Source organism: Cylas formicarius, unplaced genomic scaffold, assembly GCF_029955315.1.
Source record: "Cylas formicarius isolate icCylForm1 unplaced genomic scaffold, icCylForm1.1 PGA_scaffold_8__14_contigs__length_24414737, whole genome shotgun sequence".
NCBI classification, from domain to species: Eukaryota; Metazoa; Arthropoda; class Insecta; order Coleoptera; family Brentidae; genus Cylas; species Cylas formicarius.
Genome location: NW_026844361.1, coordinates 21,203,168 through 21,221,692, shown reverse-complemented (window position 1 = coordinate 21,221,692; position 18,525 = coordinate 21,203,168). Strand labels below are relative to the sequence as shown.

Genomic DNA, 18,525 nt, shown 5'->3' with positions numbered 1-18,525 from the left:
AAACTGTTCGTTTTTCTTTGAATTAATACGCTATTTATGTAATCGATAACTTGACGTAACGTGAGACTAGGTTCAAGACATTTAAAGCAACTAAAAGAGACCTGGGTGATGGCCGTACGTTATAGAAAACCGATTTGATTGAAATGACGACGCAGCAATCGTAATGTTGACGAAATATCTTTATTTTCAAATTCGACGAACAGAATAAAAAAATCTAGACATAATAATATCTCCCTTACGTTCTATATATTAATATCTTTACAATAATCATTCTCTCTTAATATCTCTGTTGATTGTTCACAGTTGATTTTATTAATTAAATTACGTTTGGTTAAAATTATATTTCATATAGTATATATATAATTTTAATATGACTATCTAATGGAAATAAAGGATTTTGTTCGATTTCGACCGGGGCAAAGGTGACGCGCAGTTTGCTTCTGCGACCTCGCACCCGCCAATAATCGAACAAAACTTTCGGAAACCTTTTTTACCCGTATGTGCGCGCTTGAAAGTGCAATTCATCATCTAGACTTTGCTGGAATATAGTTAACTATGTCGTATAGTTTAAATATGACAGTTCTTATTTCTCTTTCAAACTAATATTATATTACGATCGATATAGGTTTCGGCTCTGTTAACCTAAAACGACAACGGACCGAACGGGGCCTACTTTTTTTCGAGATTATGCAACGATAGCGAGTATAACCTATAATTACACCTTTCGCAGTGACACCATCAAATGACAAGCACGTCAAAAGCGCAACATTTCAACTGTCCCGAAAATCGATAATTTGATAAGGTCTGGGCAATGTATTCATTGCTTCCACTTTGATTATCACGAATTGGAATTTTGATTTGAAAGTTGGTTCCTCTTCAAAAATTATGTGACTCGTTAGCAAGACAGATCAAAAACATAATTAAATAGCATCTAAATGTACGCTACAAAATTTTCTCTCTGATTTTTCTACATTTGACATAAATATGATCTATAAACGCGTATCAAATAACCGCCTCCAGATATGAAACCAACTTTTTCTTCTCCGTTGGCTTCTTTTCAATAACTGTCACAATGTAAAACACAACCAGAGACCATAGAAATATAACCTACAAAATTTTCTCCTGATTTAAATACTAAGCTTATAGCTTTTAGTTAAATGTAAAATATATAAAAATTAAATATGTAACAAATAACCAACTTAAAATATATTATCAATTTTTCAAAACCGTGCGCTTTTCGATTGTTTTCTGTGGGCGACCGATCCTTGCGTATACGTAAACAGAGGAAGAGAATGTAGAATGAAGCGCTGTTGACTGTTTAAAGTTGTAACCAAAATGTATCGTATAATTTGCAACAAATTCAAGTTGCACTTATCCGCGTGCCTTCGCTTTACTACTACTTTCCCGGGTTTATTCTTGCGTCTTACGTAGCCTACCTCAAAACGTTACCCGCTACCCTCGACGATAGTAACAGATAAAAATTTATGCCTACATATAACGGTTACGCTATCTACCGTAAAAATGTATCCTAACATTGTCGAAAAAAACTATCGCGCGTATGAGAAACTAAATGGAAACGACTTTCCAAATGGCATAAAATCATTTAAACGGAACTAGTCGCATGATGCGAAGTGCAATGGCTATCCGACGAACAAATCGACAAAGGTACCGGACTGTACTGCATCGCATTGTAATCGTTACAGTTTAAGTACAGACGGGAACTCGTCCTATCGCATTCCGGACAGGAACGTTTCTTCTTCTTGTTACGTCGGAACAAGTCGTACGCGCATCTGTGACGAAAAAAATTATTACCGACCACAGAAATAGAAACGGTGATGGATGGAGAAAAGCTCATAATTATTTATTTGTTAATCTCCTGTCTCAAAACCAAACCGCTCTCAAACCAATAGGAACGTAAATGGTCACCTGTAAAAATGTCAATGCCGTGTTTATATAGTATATTCAAACATGTGATAGCATTTTTTAATTGTTTCACAGTCTTGACATATTATAAACATGCTTTCGAAACATCATGGCTGTGCGCATCATCTGCTCCGTACCATGCACTTCGTAGCCTACAATGTCATTACTCTGCTTCGTATTTTTTATTTTATTCTAAAATGGCGAATTGTTTCTCTATCGTGCTCCTGCCACTACGGAACTTTCGCAAAATTGATGTAATTTTATTGTGCATGCACCATGTATAATGTGTCTTTCACTTCTCACCGAACTTGAAAGTTACTGCAAACTTTGATAAATTGAAAAATTTGTACTGGTAATTGCGATTTAAGATGATATTTTTTCAAATATCTCGCGCACCCTGTATGATAAACGAAAACTGCAACTCTCCCTCTCGACGCAGCTTACGATACTGTTCAAATCAAATTATCCGATCTATGGCAGTTTTTCATTTATCGTCAATAATTTACCCACAAGAACGGAAAATTTTAGGATCTTTTAGATTGTTTGCCCATAGACGACACACCCTGTACATAGAAGTTATAGCCCTGAATCTGCCACGCTTTCGGGTATATAAATTTTTTCAATAGGGTAAATGGATATCGGAAAAATACTTATTGTTGTAATAGTAAATGACGTCATCGCGTCTAGATTGAGGACAAGAAATGGTGATTTTCATTTGGTTTTTTTCAAATATGCCGAACATCGTATGTGATAGACGAAAACCGTAAATTCAAAAATTCAAGCTCTTGATGCGGTCTATACTTCTGTTTCAAATAATTAACCATTTTTTAAAAGAGTTTTGATTTACAGTTAATAATTTATTATGAAAATGAACAATTTTCAGGATCTTTTCTATTTTTGTCCATAATTGACAAACCCTGGATATAATCGAAAAACTGCCTAAAATAGGGTTACCGTCCCGGATCGCCTGCGTCTTTTGGTTCAAGAATTTTGCCGATCGGGTTAACAGGTTTCGCGAATGAAAGCCCAAAATGACGATAAATTTTTTTTCGATTTTTTAAAAAAAATATTCACCGATGTTCGATTGCCCCTAGCTCTTACAACCTGAATGAGTGATGGACTTCTAACATCCTGCCAAATTTAAAGTTAATAGCTGCAAATTTCGGGCACTTGCTGCATTTTTCAGCATAACGCGATATATCGCGAACACCCTGTATAATATGCGAAAATCTTAAATATGAGAGCTTTAGATCTCTCTACGGCCTAAGCGCCCGCGTAAAAGAAATTGGAATTTTCAGTTTTTTGCAAATACCGACACACTCGGTATTTTTTTTTGAAAATGATCAGAAATAGAGATTTATGGCCATTGACATTTCGCATCCTCTGATTCAAGAATTTTTTTGATCCGATAAACCGTTTTCGAAAAACATTTTTTTTTTATTTTTGAAAAAATTCGATTTTTTCATTTTGAAAAATACTTTTTCACAATTTCAATACGTCCCGTCAGTGGCCCAGACTCGATACGTTTGCAAAATTTCATATCGATAGCTTCAAATTTCGGACGGTTATCGTATATCATAGCGACTTCCGAAAAACTGACGAAAATCTCGAAAACAGATGGACGCCAATTTCCGATAGCGGTCATTTCATACAAGCTTATGTGTTTCGTTGCCTGTTTAAAATGAGAATATTTTCAGCGTCCTAGCACCGACGGTTTCGAAGTTATTCAAGTTTTTATGGAGCGTCGACAGAGAACGCAGAACAGACAAAATCAAAACAGGACCTACCGTTTACGAGATAGTAGTTCCGTTGCCAAGCGGAAAATTCGATTGCGTCGACTTTCAAGTTAAATTTATCTTGATAGGAAAATTATATATAAAAAAAAATATTGATGAACCTTTAAAAATTTATGCAATAACGTTCCTTTTGCCGTAACCACTGTTTGCAGTTACTAAGCATTGTAAAAAAATATTTTAAGTAAAGTCAAATCTAACCTCAGGTTAAGTTTTTCATCTTCTTATTCGTACCAGCTTGCGGGCCAGGCGAATTCAATACAAATGCTTATTCACCGAGGCCCAAAGGTAGAGGAGGAGATGTGATCAGGTGACGAGGTGCAGTATACTTACCTCGCGTGTAATATGTGAGCGCATGGGAGCGCCTCGAGTGAGTCGGCGTCCAAACCGTAAGGGGACCCGCATCCCGCGCACTGCATGTCAAGGTCCTGCTGCAACCTCAAAGCGACCCGTTCGTGGTGTAGTTTTTGGTCCTCGTCGCCGAGGGCGTGGTAGATTTTCGAGAGGCGTAACCTGACCGCTCGGACGAGGAGCTTCGCACCCACCGAACCGGCCACTTCGAGTAATCGCGTGTTAAACTCCAGCGGTCTGCAGTTGCATATTTTGTGCTGCAGTCTCAGCGCTTCGAGGCATCTCGCGGCCCCGTCCATCGACTCCATTTGTATGACCCTGTCGCCCATGGCCGCAGCCGAGCCCATCGCCGTTTCGTACTGACGGAACGCTTTCTGAAATAAACGACGTCCTGCCCTGCCTATGCCAATAGTACATGAAGTCGTAAAGCAACTGCTCAACAAAATTTTAAAAAGGACCGTTCAATATGCGCATGCGCGAGATTCAAAAATTTGGTTTTTAACCAATGGCAGCTCTGATTGTAAATTCTGACGTCAGACCCATAAGGCCTTGCGGCTTCCAACAATCAACATGGCCGCTGACAGGTCGTCAATGTTTGGATGCTGCAATTTTGGGGCAGTATTTTCTCAAAATATGTCGAAAAAAAAAATTAAACTTTGCCGCAAGGAGGTAATCCCAGTCGAATACCATGGTCGGTACTTTAACATACCGAGTGACAATTCGTTGACAGACAACTGTCCAGAACCCTCAGACAATGAAGACTGTGATGTACACATATGAAGTTGCAATTAGTTACTACTATTTGTTTAATTATAGTCTTTTTTAAGCTTAAATACATATTCTAGAATCTGCATTGTTCATAAAAACCATTACGAACCTATGAAGTTGAAATTAATTACTAGTTTAGTATTTGTTTAAGTTAGGTATAGGCTTTTTTAATTTAAAATACGTATTCTAAAAACCACATTGTTTATAAAAATCATTATAAACTAATCTGACGCAGAATAATTGATTCTATAATCAGTACAAAAGTACTATCTGTGGACTTGGTCACTTTCTCTTGTATACTGACGGTATATTAGTTGATAAAAAAATGACGCGTGGTGTTGCGCAACAAACAAAAAAGTGCGAGAAATTATCATATCTCAGTACCGCAGAGGTAAATCAATGCAAAAAAAGTCAAATGACTTGAGTATTGCATAATCAACAGTCGGGGATATTATAAAAAAGTATGGAGAGACAGCTAGTGTTAGCGTTCGTGGTAAAAGTTCATGCCGACCCCGTAAAATCACTGAAAGAGATCGTCGTATTCTGGTCAAGATTTGTGAAACTAGCAGACGAAGCGTCTTACGACAAATTCAAGCCCGATGGAATCACGAGGCAATGTCTCCAGGGAATGTTGTGGACAATGGATGCATAAGTCTGGTTTGAGTTTTTATAAGGTAAGTTTACAATATTCTATGATCTACTTTTGTTAAAGGCAAAGAAGAAACCATTGTTAACGTCTATTCAAAAGAAAAAACGTTTGGATTGGGCAAAATCTAAAATATCCTGGACTACGGAGACGTGGAGTAACGTTAGCTTCAGCGACGAATCAAAATTTGACGTGTGTAGGCGATTTTCAAAAAAGGGTGATTCATACAAAATCAGAAGCCTTTCACAAAGACTGTCTAAAGCGCACTGTAAAATTTCCCCAGGGTGTTATGATATGGGGGTGTATGAGTGGTAAAGGGGTTGGCAACTACGAGTTCATTGATGGTACTGTAAATGCAGAAAAATACCAACAAATTTTATCAAGAAGTTCCATCAATGAACTTTTGGAAATGAAAATTTTATATTTCGACAAGTCCTGCCATACAGCGAACAAAACAAAAAAGTGGTTTGGGGACCATAATATGAAAGTTTTATCGTGACCATCAAGAAACTTTGTGGCATCGGATGAAAAAGACTTTGCGTAACAATTTATTTGTCAGCAAATTCGGTATGTTTTTGATATTTTGTTATTCAATTTATGTGAAATAAAAAGTAATTCATTACGATAGCACTTTTGGTATAAAAACAAGTGCGTGATTTAGTTTTTCAATCGAAAAGGCAAAAATATCTCATAACAATATGTGTAAAACGATACGTACGTTGATGTCTAGTTTTTTCCTGTAGATGTCGCCCATGATCCTGATGCTTCGCGCGTACGTCGCTTGGTCCCCCGACACCAGCGCCAGCCTGGTCGCTTCCTGCCCAAACAAGATGCGCTTATAAAGGCGAACATTTCTGCGTAAATCTTACCGAGCAGTAGTCGTGCGCGTCGCCCAGCTCGCCCTGTTTGCGCAACGCGGACGCCATTTGCAGGAGCGCGGCCCTGAAACTCGCCGCGAGGTCACGGACGTAAAGAAAGAAACGTAAAATCGTCGTACCTGTGGTGCCTCGAGTTTAAATCTCCCAACTGCAACGACCTCGACAGATCGTACGCTTTCGACGCGTACTTGGCGCTTTTGTCGGCGTCCTGCAACCTGCTGAACAATTCCGACAAACCAACGTACACCTGCAACGAACAACGCACAGTGTATTAACGCTAGATAAGCATTTTTTTCGGTTATATAAATTAAGGTATATACTAATTAACTCTCAAAATCTACATAAAAGTTGTTGCAAAAGTTAATCTATATATTTATTTTTTTGTAATAATTATAATTACAATATGACAAACCAGTGTCCCATTTTTTACCACTACTGTACCAATTAAGACACTTTTTTATGTAGTTTTTTTTGTAAAGTTATCAATAATTTTGAGAACCAAATTCTTATCTTGGGCTAAAAGATTCTCACCCCAATGATATGTATAGTATAATCAAAAAGTTTTCTAGAGTATAAAGGGATTTTAAAATTTCGAATTAGTCGATACGCCTAATCGTAGCGGATTTTTCTGTAAAAATACAAATTGATGTAGAACGGGAAGGGGCGCGTGGTGGCAAAAGTTTTTTGATTTTTTGAAGGAAAATAAACTAGACAAGAACATGGTGTTAATATCTAGCAGTGACAAATAGTCGCAAAAAAGTTCTACTCTGCTATACAGCAATGCTGCCGCATTTAGACTTTAATTTTCAATGTACACTTAACTGAGCGGCATAAAAACTCTTTTTCACTAAATATCATAAATATATGTAAAACGTACACTACATACCTCCAGAAATATGCGGCATTTTTTGAATGTTCTAAAACTCACAACACATTATTTCACAGAGCAATTAATACTGCAAACAAAACTCCGTGCTATTGTTAATTAGGTATCTCTAAAGGATGCTAAATGGTTAAAAAATAAATTTGAGTCATTAAGAAATTTGAATTTTGGAACTTCAGATTTGCAGTTTCCTATCGCAGTGCGACGGCGTTATTGTCCGCGCCAATTAGATGGCGGCACGGCCTTTGTGGTGTTGGCCAGCTCTCGAAAGAAAATATTTTTTTGACAGACCACAACTGGACGAAAAATAGCAAGCGGGCTAAATGTGGCAACCTGTAACTCCAATGCAGGATCGTGCACGGCTTGTGCAATTCTGTGCGCGTGCTGAAAACTGTCCAACGCCTTGTTGAAACCCGCCAGTTCTAGATAGACGGAACCCACGGTGAGGTGCACGTGACCAGCAGTTGCGCACAATTCGCACTCGTTGTAAAGCGAGTGACGGGCGTATGCCAGCGCTCTGCAACACGTGATGCGATGCGAAATCGTCTACGACATCCGAGGAATTTCGGTGCCCCAGCTTCGCACTGGCGTATAATGGTCCACCGTTAATCTTTTTTCAATAGCGAAATAATACTCGAACCGCGTTTGCGCGAAGCTTGGGCATCGCCAGTACTTCGACGTCATCGTTACCTTTCGAGTCCGCCGAGCCTTTGGTGCGCGCGCGCCAAATTCAAATACGATTCGGCCCGCATATTCGGGCTGTCTAGCTCTTCCGATATGAACAACTGACGGTGGGCGTATTCCAGCGCGTCTCTGGAAAATGCGTCGTGATAAAATAGAACGGAATAGAAATTTGCGTCAATTCGACGACAATCATCGTGAAAGGTCAAAGGTCAACCTTTTAATAACGGTTAAGATCGTGCGATTTGGTCACTTGTGTTATACGAAAACATTACCCGTTCATCCCACATCCCGGGTACTGCTAAACAGCGGACAATATGACTACAACACTCTCTCACTCTTTGACTCCAAGAGTATCTGCGTATCTTTAATTGTTACACTCGATGTTTCCTACCATAAAGAGTAGAGAGGAGAATTTTCGCCTCTACAATGGGCGGAGAGTGAATGAAGGCCTCCAGTTGGGTAGGCTTAAAAAAAAACCTTTGGACGTGGTTTGCCGGGACACGACGGCCTAATATGGACGGAGCTAGCGCACACCGCCTTATGGGCTTTTAGTATTTTTGCTCTACTTGCTTCGTTCTAGCATTCTGCATTTATCTGAAAATCATTGTTGTTTTTGTAATACATTTGACCCATTGACTTTGTTTTGATAATCGACGATCCTTCTTGGTTATATTTTAAATTCTAATTATAAGTCATTGATACGAGGTTTTAAAGGGAACACCGACCGTTGTTGATTATGGAATGTTCTGGGTACAATTATATTGGGGTGTTCATGTGGTGTGAGAGTATAGTTAATCAGTTGATAAGACAAGTCTTGATGTTTGAAAGCTCTTTGCTTATTTGTATACTTTTGGGTTCCCTTTTTCCAGAACACGCCATATTTTTGCTGTGTTTGTTTGTTACATGAATTTACATTCAGGTAAAATTGTGGTCCTTAATAGAAAATAATTTTATACCTACCTGTGTTTAATACTCTTTGTTTTGGTATACTACTTAGTTTAAGTTTATTATTTCCTGTGTAATACAGCGTGTGTTGAATCGTGTGCGAATTATGCAAAATATGTGCGAGTCTAGCGTATCTCAGGAGATGCCCGCGCCCAAATGTGGAAAACATTATTTTATTGCGATTAAGCAAGTTATAAACAATGTTTATTTGACTCTCATTGAACGTGATGCCAGCAAGCAAGCATCTTCAGAAGAAACGGCCACATTGACGAAAATTCCAACATCAACTGTATGGAAAATTGTGAGCGAGGAAAAAAAGAAGCGATGCTGACGTTTTCTCGAGTGTAGACGAAAGTGATCAAGATACGAGGAACAAAGCGTGTCTACATTAGATATCTTAATTAGGAGGCTTGAAAAAGATGAAACCGGTGTTAAATGTGGCAGAACTACCTCATGGGTTTCAGATTTAAAAAAATTGACAAAAGGCAAGTTTTAATGGAATCTTTTAGAATTCCAAAATGGCGACTGGAATATCTAGAAAAAAATAGAATTTACAGAGAACAACAAAGGCCAATTACTTGGATGAAACCTGGTTCGAAACTTATGATACCCCGGAAAAGGGTTGGGTTGCCTCTGATAAGTGTAAAACAAACGCGCCATCAAAAAGAGGTAAAAGAATAACTATTTTGCATGCTAGCTCTAGCTAGCTAGGTTGGATTGATATATTATGTGAATAATTTTAAGTAAGTTAAGTAGGTAATAAAAATAATTTATAATTTTATTTTAGACTTAAACATAAATAATTAAATTCTAAGCGAAGTACGGACCTGTTCGGCCATATTTCATTCTTACAGCTTGCCCGGGTCTTTCCTTAATTCGTATCAGTTAGTCCTACCTATTACATCTAGGCATATTTATTAGACTACAATATTAATTTCATTTTACTCTAGACTAATAAGAAGAAGATAATAAGAATCCTTCAAAACTTTTAAAATATAAACATTTGATATCAAAACCATTGCGTATATAGACAAAATTCTCTCCTCAATTTCATCTTATTTTAAGAAAAAGCAAGTGAGGATTTGTTCTAACTTTTTGTATTGTACCTACATTCTAGTCATTTAAAATGCTTAGAGAACTTCAGATAATGACAATGGCAAAGCAAGGAACCATTGTTATCAGTGCCCACAACGCAAAATTAGCTGCTGCTCTCAACGTCCTCTGGTCTTCAGAGCGCACACATTTTTTTCAGCTTTTGTTAGGATTCGAACACGTGACCCGTTCGTTCGTATCGAAGCCCGTGGACCGCGACGTTCGTTTGTTCGGCTTTAAAAATAACTTATTCGGTTTTGGAGCTCTCGTCGCGAATTGATTGGACGAGCGAGCAGTTTTCGGGAAAACGAGATATGTATCGTTAGGTTTCGTCTTTCTGCCCTTCTTCCCACGGGAACTGTAAATATGATTACGGGGGCACGTAAGGGGTAATTTGGGGGTAAATTTACAAGGAAGTTCGTCGAGTCGTAATCAGCAGTCTCGTGACGCGCGACCTCGACGCCTTTTACGGGAATTAGATTCTCCTCGGCTAAAGGTAGCGCAAGACGTCGCGATCTAAATTGAATTCGCGTCTCCGTCGGAGTTTACGAAAAAAAAAAAATAAGAACGGCTAACATCTGACCCGTAGCTTTTAGGCAGAACTGGTTAATACCAGGTCTGTGGTTGTTGTGATTTGCTTTGCCATTGCTAACCGCGATTAGATTAACTGCATTCGGTATTTTCTTGCGACCGCTTGGATTGATCATTTATTACATCTAGATGTAGGGGAAGTAAAACTGTACCATTCGGCAATTAAAATCGGGGCGATCAATTTGTGAGGTTAGATACGAAACAAACGCTTTGATTGGTCGCATTCCGCGGACGTAGCAAAGCGCTCCCGATAGGTAGCGGTAGTGATTGGGAACATGTATGTAAAGGTATCTTACTTTTGTTTGGGTGTTGTTGATTTTGAGATTTAGACTTTTTCCAAGGTATATCTTATTCAGTGTTTGTGTGTAGGGCTGCTGATTTAACATGTGTTAATAAAGGGGAACGCATCTTTGGACTCTAGTACGTACTACTAGAAATTAGTAGAAACGGAAGTTATGGATGATTTGGTTGAATATTTGAGGTTAATGAAGGTGACAGGTGTACAATACCAAAAAATCCGAAGTATTCCGAAGACTGTAAGGAGTTATGAAGGGAATTTATCCTTAGAATATTATCGAGGCCTACATTTGTAAACTTATATTAGAATTGACCATATCTAGCACGTTTTGGAGCAGCGAGACGTGTGATATGTTTGGAAGAAGTGTTAGAAGAAGAGCTACCACACCTGGCAGTAGATATTGCAGATGGTATGGAAATGAGGAGGAAACAAATTGCAGATATGCTTCTATAACAAATAAAAATATTTTTTCGAATTTTTGCTCATTTTTTTTTGTAATTCACATAATAACTGTATTTCTTTCTTCCTGGATTTTCTTGCTCCTTTCAATGGCGTATCGGAAGAGGTTAATTTCTTGTATTCGAGCTTCTACTCTTTGACTTTTTTTCTTATAACAAGAACTGCTGTTGATGTTATTAGGTTCGGGAGTTTAACTGTTTTGTCCTCCCTATGTATTTCATCAACCTTGTGATAATATTCCTAGTAAATTCTAACCCCTTGCAGTTTTCCCTATATTGTGTTTGATGTTTGATGTAAATTTTTTTTAGGTTTCTCGATTTCCTATCCAATATTTCTTCGGTTTAGTGAAAATACATTCTGCAAATAACTTAAAATTGCATCTCTATTTCATGTGAGTGTGTTCAATACACCCTAACCAAATTCCTCTTTCAAAACCAAATTCTGCCAATATCGAACACTTCGCTACCGCTACGTAGCACAAAATAAATTCGCTACTAAAAATGGCGCTCACCACACAACAGGTTAGATTTGTAGCGCATGTGCCACCGGCCGTTTCCGCTACGGCTTTGTAAATTCAAATATCGAACACGCCCAAAATCGCAATCGCTACCGCTACGTATCGGGAACCCTTTGCTACGTCCGCTGAATGCGAGCATTGTAAGGTGTTATTTTTATTTTCTCCTTTTTTTAGTAACTTTTAAACCAAAGTGAACGAGGTGGTCAATGGTAAATTAGAATATAAATCTGAAATAACAAACACGAACATTGTCTTCCATAAGACTTGATAAAATATAGGGTGTTCCCTTTAAAACAAAATGAAATTCCAATTACTTTTCTGCCGACCACTATAACAGATAAACTATTTCAATCCCTTCCACTCATTTACATATATAAAATATAAATATATGCAGAAAGTGCGTTTTTATAATAGCAATACTTTCGTAATATTTTATTGTTACCTTTATTTTCGTATTTAAGATAAAAAACTTGAAACATTATATTTCCGGCATGATTGTAGCGTGATTAGTGTTGGAACTGGACAATTGATCGTGGTCGATTGACCGTCAGTTGTCCACTTCTGAATTGACTATTTAAAAAAAAATGTTTTGAAATAACATAACAATTGTAGAGTATTATCTATCATCATTTAATAATAATATATATTTTATAACAAATTATTATGCCCAATTTACCTATAATTTGGTTTCCAGAACGACGCGACACCGACATAATGCACAATATAAATAAATATAAATAAATAAGTTCAAGCCCAATATTTTTGAAGATAATTTGCAACTGTGGGCATCGTGCATCGTATATTTTTTAACTTTGTACGGACCTGCAGTTTTGGCACTATTTCAACGAGGAATGCGACCTTGCCAAGTTAAGGAATTTATAAGTTTGAGTTTAAAGTTTACGATTAGGAAGTGGTATTTACGAACCGGGCCTCCCATTGCCTTACGAACTTGTAGTTATTCGCGAAAATCAACCCGTTTACCTACGCCTTTCGATCGCTAGCTACGTTTGCGCTACGCAGCGCTGTTCAACGTGGCGTGAATTGTTTTGCGAATGTTCCGAACTTGCCTCGGCGTCGTCGTAGCGGCTTTCCACCCCGATAACCACGGTTTATAGAAATAGTTGACGCCTAATTGTGGCTTTTTTGTCCTCTCGTTCCTCGCCTATACTGATAGGCAGAAAGGAGATTAACGATTTTTTAAGGGCAAACGCCCTAGAAACTTTCCTTTTTGATTTTTTCATGACGAACGGTAAAGAAAAAGGCCCCCCCACGAGGTTAAGCTCGAAACTGCACACAATCGGTCTGGATACCATACCCATTTATTTTTTGTAGCTTTTTTACAGACGCACAGACCTGTATTTTCCCCAGTCCATGTACGCTTGGTACAGGTAACCCAAGAGTCTGAGTTTGTCTTCCCTTTTCCTGATTGATTTCAACGCGCTCTTCCATTTCCTCACCGCCTGCGTCTGCTTGTGCTGGTTGTACAATTTCAAACCTTGTTCCACCTAGAAGCGTTCCCTTTACAGGCTACTCACTACCCGGCCACCTACCAAACGCTAACCTACCTTTCTTTTGGCAATACTGTGGTGGATTTTGGTGCGGCAGGCCTGGAAACAGCCGAAGGTAAACACGGGCGGTCTAGGAGTTCTCACCTCTGTGTAGGTGTCGCGGTGGAGACTCGAATAAGAATCGTGCCATGGCCAGGCGTGGTCTATGCCGTCCAGGGGATGTCTGGATCCGTCGGGCGAGGATAGGAGTCTTGTGGCAGATAGCTGGTGACTCACTCCGCCGCCACCGGCGAAATTGTAATTGCTAACGGGCAAAGAGGTGGTTTTTGGTTTTTGGGTTAAAAGTGGTCCCAATCGTATGTTCCATGAAGTCGTTTTAAGTAAAAATTATTTCTTGGAGACGCGTGCCCCAGTGGATTTTCAGAGACGAATAAAAAATCTTTACGTACTTTGAGTGCGGCACAGTGTTGGTAGGTAGGATTCCTTTTTAGCTCATGCATCGCGAGTCGCCCTGTACATTGACGCAAATTTACCCGACGGCGGTATCAAAGCCACACCCCCACCACAACCTCGCCGTCATCATACATGAGAGTCACATCTTTGATGAAACTTGTTGCATTAAATACGAATAATTCGACTCACCTAAACTCTCGGGAATTAAGGGACTCCCACGACATCCTATATACCCGCATGGGCCTAAACCCAATCCATTTCGAATGTCACTCTAGCCACGAACGCCGACGACATAGTTTTAACTACCGCTAAACCGCCGTACCGTCTCGGTCATTTTTTTACACATGGACAATGTCGTCGATCTCAGGGCTTTTAAAACCGCCCCGGCGGAAACGACGTCGGGCGGCGCCCCCCCGCGAACGACATACCCGCATCGTGTAACCCGGTCACTGCCTAAACACACCCCTTTTTAGCGAATTATGTCTCGTTCTCAACCCTGTTCTTCTCATCTGGACCAGAGGGTAACGAGAGCAGCGCTTCGGACGAGATCGGCTGCGGTCGGGCGTGCGCGCTCGTTCCATGCCAGATCTCGCGACGATAAAGTTGGAGGCCCGTGCCTACCGCCCGACGAAGCTACCTCCACGGTTGGAAAAGATCGGTCATGTAGGGATATCTGCGGAAAAAAAAAAGAAATCGGCAAGTGTGATACTTTAAAACAAGTTGGTAAATAAATTTTACGAGTCAATCAGAAAGCACTATCATCAATCTGAATCGAAGGGTGCTTGGTTTGACATCGGATAGAATCGTGTTTTTCTTTGATATTTTTACGTTATGATGTTATTTTTACCTTTCACACAGACTTAATTAAACATTAACATACTTTTCATAACTTATCTCTAAAGGAATTTACTTATTACTTATTTTATGATTTTTTAAGGAAGAAAATATCCACACGAAGGTTCCATATATTGTAATAATTATTACATCGTATTATTTTTTTTAATTTACCAGCCCACATAGCAATCTTAGTATGGAACATGTCCTTCGAGATTTAACCTTAAGCCTTCAGCAGACTAAATATTTTTTCAATAGGTGATGTAAATATTGCGGAATAACTTTAGATTTCGGTAGATCTTTTTAGGAAATTTAAAACTGACAGAGAACAACGAAGCGCCGAAGAAAGTTCTAAAAAAAGGAAAATTATTATTATTTACATATCTTCTGGATCCCTCCTGCTGAAACAACTAAGAAATAGTATTACAGTAGTCAGTGGGAGTTTATTTGCTTGAAGAATTATTATTTTTAGTTTTTATAACATTTTGTTAGCTTTTAAACAACTGTATACTTTCATTAACGTACATTTAATTTATTAATTTTATATTTATAAGGCACAATAGCAATAAAACCTAATTTTAAACATATATATGATTCGTAATATTACTCATTAATTCGCCCAAAAACACAAAGAAAAGTGCTATAAACACATTGTCACATTTATTTTAAATCCTCTAAATATAATAAATTAAGGTTTATTCATCAAAAATAAGAAACTAAGCGATCACAATCATTCTCCAATGGCGCAGAGACAATGCTGAAATACGTATCTGGTGACCGGTCCAGTCGGGTGCGGGCCTCGAAACGTGGTTGTTGTTCAGGTGCAGCGCGTTCGATGGCGCTTCCGCGAAATCACCCGTTAAATAAATTTTAAAAAGGCGCCAATTGGGGTCAATCCTGACTAACTGGAAAGGTCTCGTTTGAGATCGCTTGTTCTATCATCGGCTAGCGAAATTTGGTCGTGGATGTGACAACGCCGTTTGACGCGCTTGCAATTGGTTTTCTAAACGAGGAATCGTGTATAAAGGCCGAATTAACTATATGTAGATGGAAAAATTAACTTTAGGATGCAGAAACACACTTTACGGACTGTTTAAGCATGTCGGGACCCATTTCCACAACACTCTTTATTGACACTTCCTAGTATGTACATACTAAATTGTGCCACGTATGTAAAAAGTAACTCTAATCTTTATATGCCCTCAAGAAACTCAGATAGTCAGTACAGTTTAAGACCGAATCTTAACATAAAAATACCTACACATCCACTGTCTCTTACAGCAGGATTTTCTTTCTTGTGATACCTTTTAATATGTATTCGTTGTTTGTTATTGTTTATATATTTGTTATTTATCTATCAGTATTACTTGTTATTATTATTATTATATATATATATATATATATATATATATATATATATATATATATATATATATATATATATATATATATATATATATGTCGGTCTAGAACGTTCTACGCCGTTTTCCGACACCTAACCTCCACTCTTCTCTATTTAACCATAGCTGGTCTGGTAATTCTCTTTCTATTAGTTCCTTTTCTATTCCCTCCTTCCAACTTTTTCTAGGCCTTCCCCTTTTATTTTTCCCTTGCGGTGTCCACAATAGTATTTGTTTCGGGATTCGGTTTTCGGGCATGCGCTGTACGTGTCCAAACCATATAAGTTGCTTTGTTTTTATGTCGTCTACTATTGTATGTTTTATTCCCATAATCTCTCTTATCTTTTTATTTGTTAATTTTTCTTTTTTTGATCTTCCAGCCGATCTCCTCCAGAAGTCCATCTCGGTTGCTAGTAACATATTTTCTGTTTTGTTCTTTAGCTGCCATACCTCACTTCCGTATGTGATGATACTTTTTATTATTGTATTATATATGGTTTTTTTATTAGTTTTGGATATACTTTGGTCCCACAAGATCCCATTCAGCATGGCTATTGCTTTTCTTCCTTGTATTATTCTTTCTTTTATTCCCTCATCTAATCTTCCGTCCTGCGTTATTTTTAGTCCTAGATATTTATACTCCTGGCAGTCTTTTATTAGGCGTCCGTCTTCCAATGTTATATTTCCAGATGTTCCTCCTACAGTCATACTTTCAGTTTTTGTGATGTTAACTTCTAATCCCCATTTTCCATACTCTTCTACTAACTTTCGTGCCATATATTCTAGATCATCATGATCTTGTGCTAAGAGTATTTGATCATCCGCAAAGAAAAGGGTATATAATGTTGTTTCATTTAATAGTGGGATTCCCATTCCTCTGCATTTGTGCATCCATTTTTGTAAGGCTTGTTGTAGGTATATTTTGAATAATACAGGAGACAGGCAGCATCCTTGTTTGAGGCCCTTTGTAATTGGTATGGGCTCAGAAAAAGTGTCCTGTATTTTGACTTTAGCTGTTATATCTTTATATAGATTTTTGACCGCTTTTATCGCATTTGAATTAATGTTCGTTTTTTCTAAAGCCTCCCATAGTTTCTCTAGAGGTATGCTGTCATAAGCCTTTTGAAGGTCTATGTAGAGGAGATGTACCTCCTGATCTTTGGCTGTTTTTTTCTCTAAAACCTGTGTTACTGTATACAAATGGTCTACTGTTGATCTCCCAGCTCTAAATCCCGCTTGTTCCTCTATTTCTATCTCCTTATATTCAGCTTCAATTTTCTTTTTCAATATTTTACCATATACTCTACTTAGTGTGCTCATTACTGCTAGTCCTCTATAGTTTGAGCATTATTATTAATTTACTAATTATACTAAGATAATTGTTTACTTTTACATTCGTATTATGCTGACAATATCCAACACTTGAAGTCTAATCGAAATAAAGTTATCTTTATCTTTATTTTAACGTTAGGAGCTCGCAAGTAATCATCGTGCGGTACCATTGGAAGAACCACCACGCCGGAGGCGTGGCGAATGCCGAAATATCGGCGTATCGTCAATATCGAGAGGAAAAAAACTCGGTCGTCCGTACGCCGGCGGTAGCGGACTCGTAAAAAAACTCAGTTTTTCATGTGGGACGTCGGCAATTGATTGGCCCGTGTTGTTCGGAATAGGCGGGTCCGGACCGTCGGTATTTTTAGGTTTTCAATTCGTATGGTACGATCCAATCGAGAAGGCTGTGGAAATTGAAACGACATAACATTAATCGACTACGTTGGTCTGTGATAGCGCGATCATTGAAACGGTACGGAATTTGGCACTTTCATATTCTGTTGCTCGTCCTTGTTTTTCACCGCTAATTATACTTGCCCATTTCCGTGTAAGGCGAGTTGATGTACTTAAATAATATTTTACAGTTTCAAAAGAAGAGAATCCTTTCTTTGAGGAATAACATAGAAGAAGAATCACAAATAAGAGGAGTCTGTTTTTATTAATTATGAAACTATAGTTGTTGTTTATGTAATAAATTTTAATCAGAAACAAAAACATATATGTCCGCAATTACCCTTAGCTCTACCGGATAGATATTCATCATTTTCTTCATCACATTTAAAATTTCTGAAATCTTTTTGTCGTTTTTCTTTAGTGTTTTTTGGTTTCTTATTTGTAGTTTGTATGATGGTGAAATTAATAGAATCTTTTTTTTCCTAATTGTTTTGTACGAGTAGGTTTTAGAGTTGGTACTTGCCCTACGTCACTAAGTGCTACTAAGGGAGATGGACAAGTTTGACTTGACAGACGTAGGTATTGTTTCATTTAAATCGTCAAAGTTAGCTTCATTATTGGGAAGTTGCAATATTTGCTGAGACAACCTGAGATTCATTTTGTTGCTTACTTTGGCTTGAATTATTGGTATCTGATTGTATCCGTTGTTGAAGAGGAGACATTGATGCAGAAATATTACTTTTAAAGCTGTTTTAAATATATCTTGATCCATTAGAC

General features: G+C 38.1%; 1 protein-coding gene across 1 annotated transcript; it reads right to left on the bottom strand.

Annotated features, from left to right (window-relative positions):
* Window positions 1-174: 174 nt before the first annotated feature.
* Window positions 175-14,254, bottom strand: LOC132706732 (43 kDa receptor-associated protein of the synapse homolog). Its single transcript, XM_060678224.1, has 10 exons — window positions 13,979-14,254; window positions 13,394-13,640; window positions 13,182-13,333; window positions 7,933-8,055; window positions 7,576-7,759; window positions 6,479-6,606; window positions 6,351-6,423; window positions 6,200-6,298; window positions 4,050-4,441; window positions 175-1,790 (listed from the first exon to the last, which is right to left on the bottom strand). Exons 1-10 carry the CDS (start codon window positions 14,026-14,028, stop codon window positions 1,604-1,606), a joined length of 1,635 nt encoding a protein of 544 aa, XP_060534207.1. The 5' UTR covers window positions 14,029-14,254; the 3' UTR covers window positions 175-1,603.
* Between the last annotated feature and the right edge of the window lie 4,271 nt (window positions 14,255-18,525).

What these genes read in the sequence shown, in the direction of transcription:
- LOC132706732 (XM_060678224.1), bottom strand. Translation starts at nt 14,028, where the DNA reads ATGCGGGTATATAGGATGTCGTGGGAGTCCCTTAATTCCCGAGAGTTT. An exon ending in TTAAACTCGAGGCACCACAG is followed by an intron (nt 6,424 to 6,478) that starts GTACGACGATTT and finishes GGCGAGTTTCAG; the next exon opens with GGCCGCGCTCCTGCAAATGG. An exon ending in GCTCACATATTACACGCGAG is followed by an intron (nt 1,791 to 4,049) that starts GTAAGTATACTG and finishes TTTTCGTCACAG; the next exon opens with ATGCGCGTACGACTTGTTCC.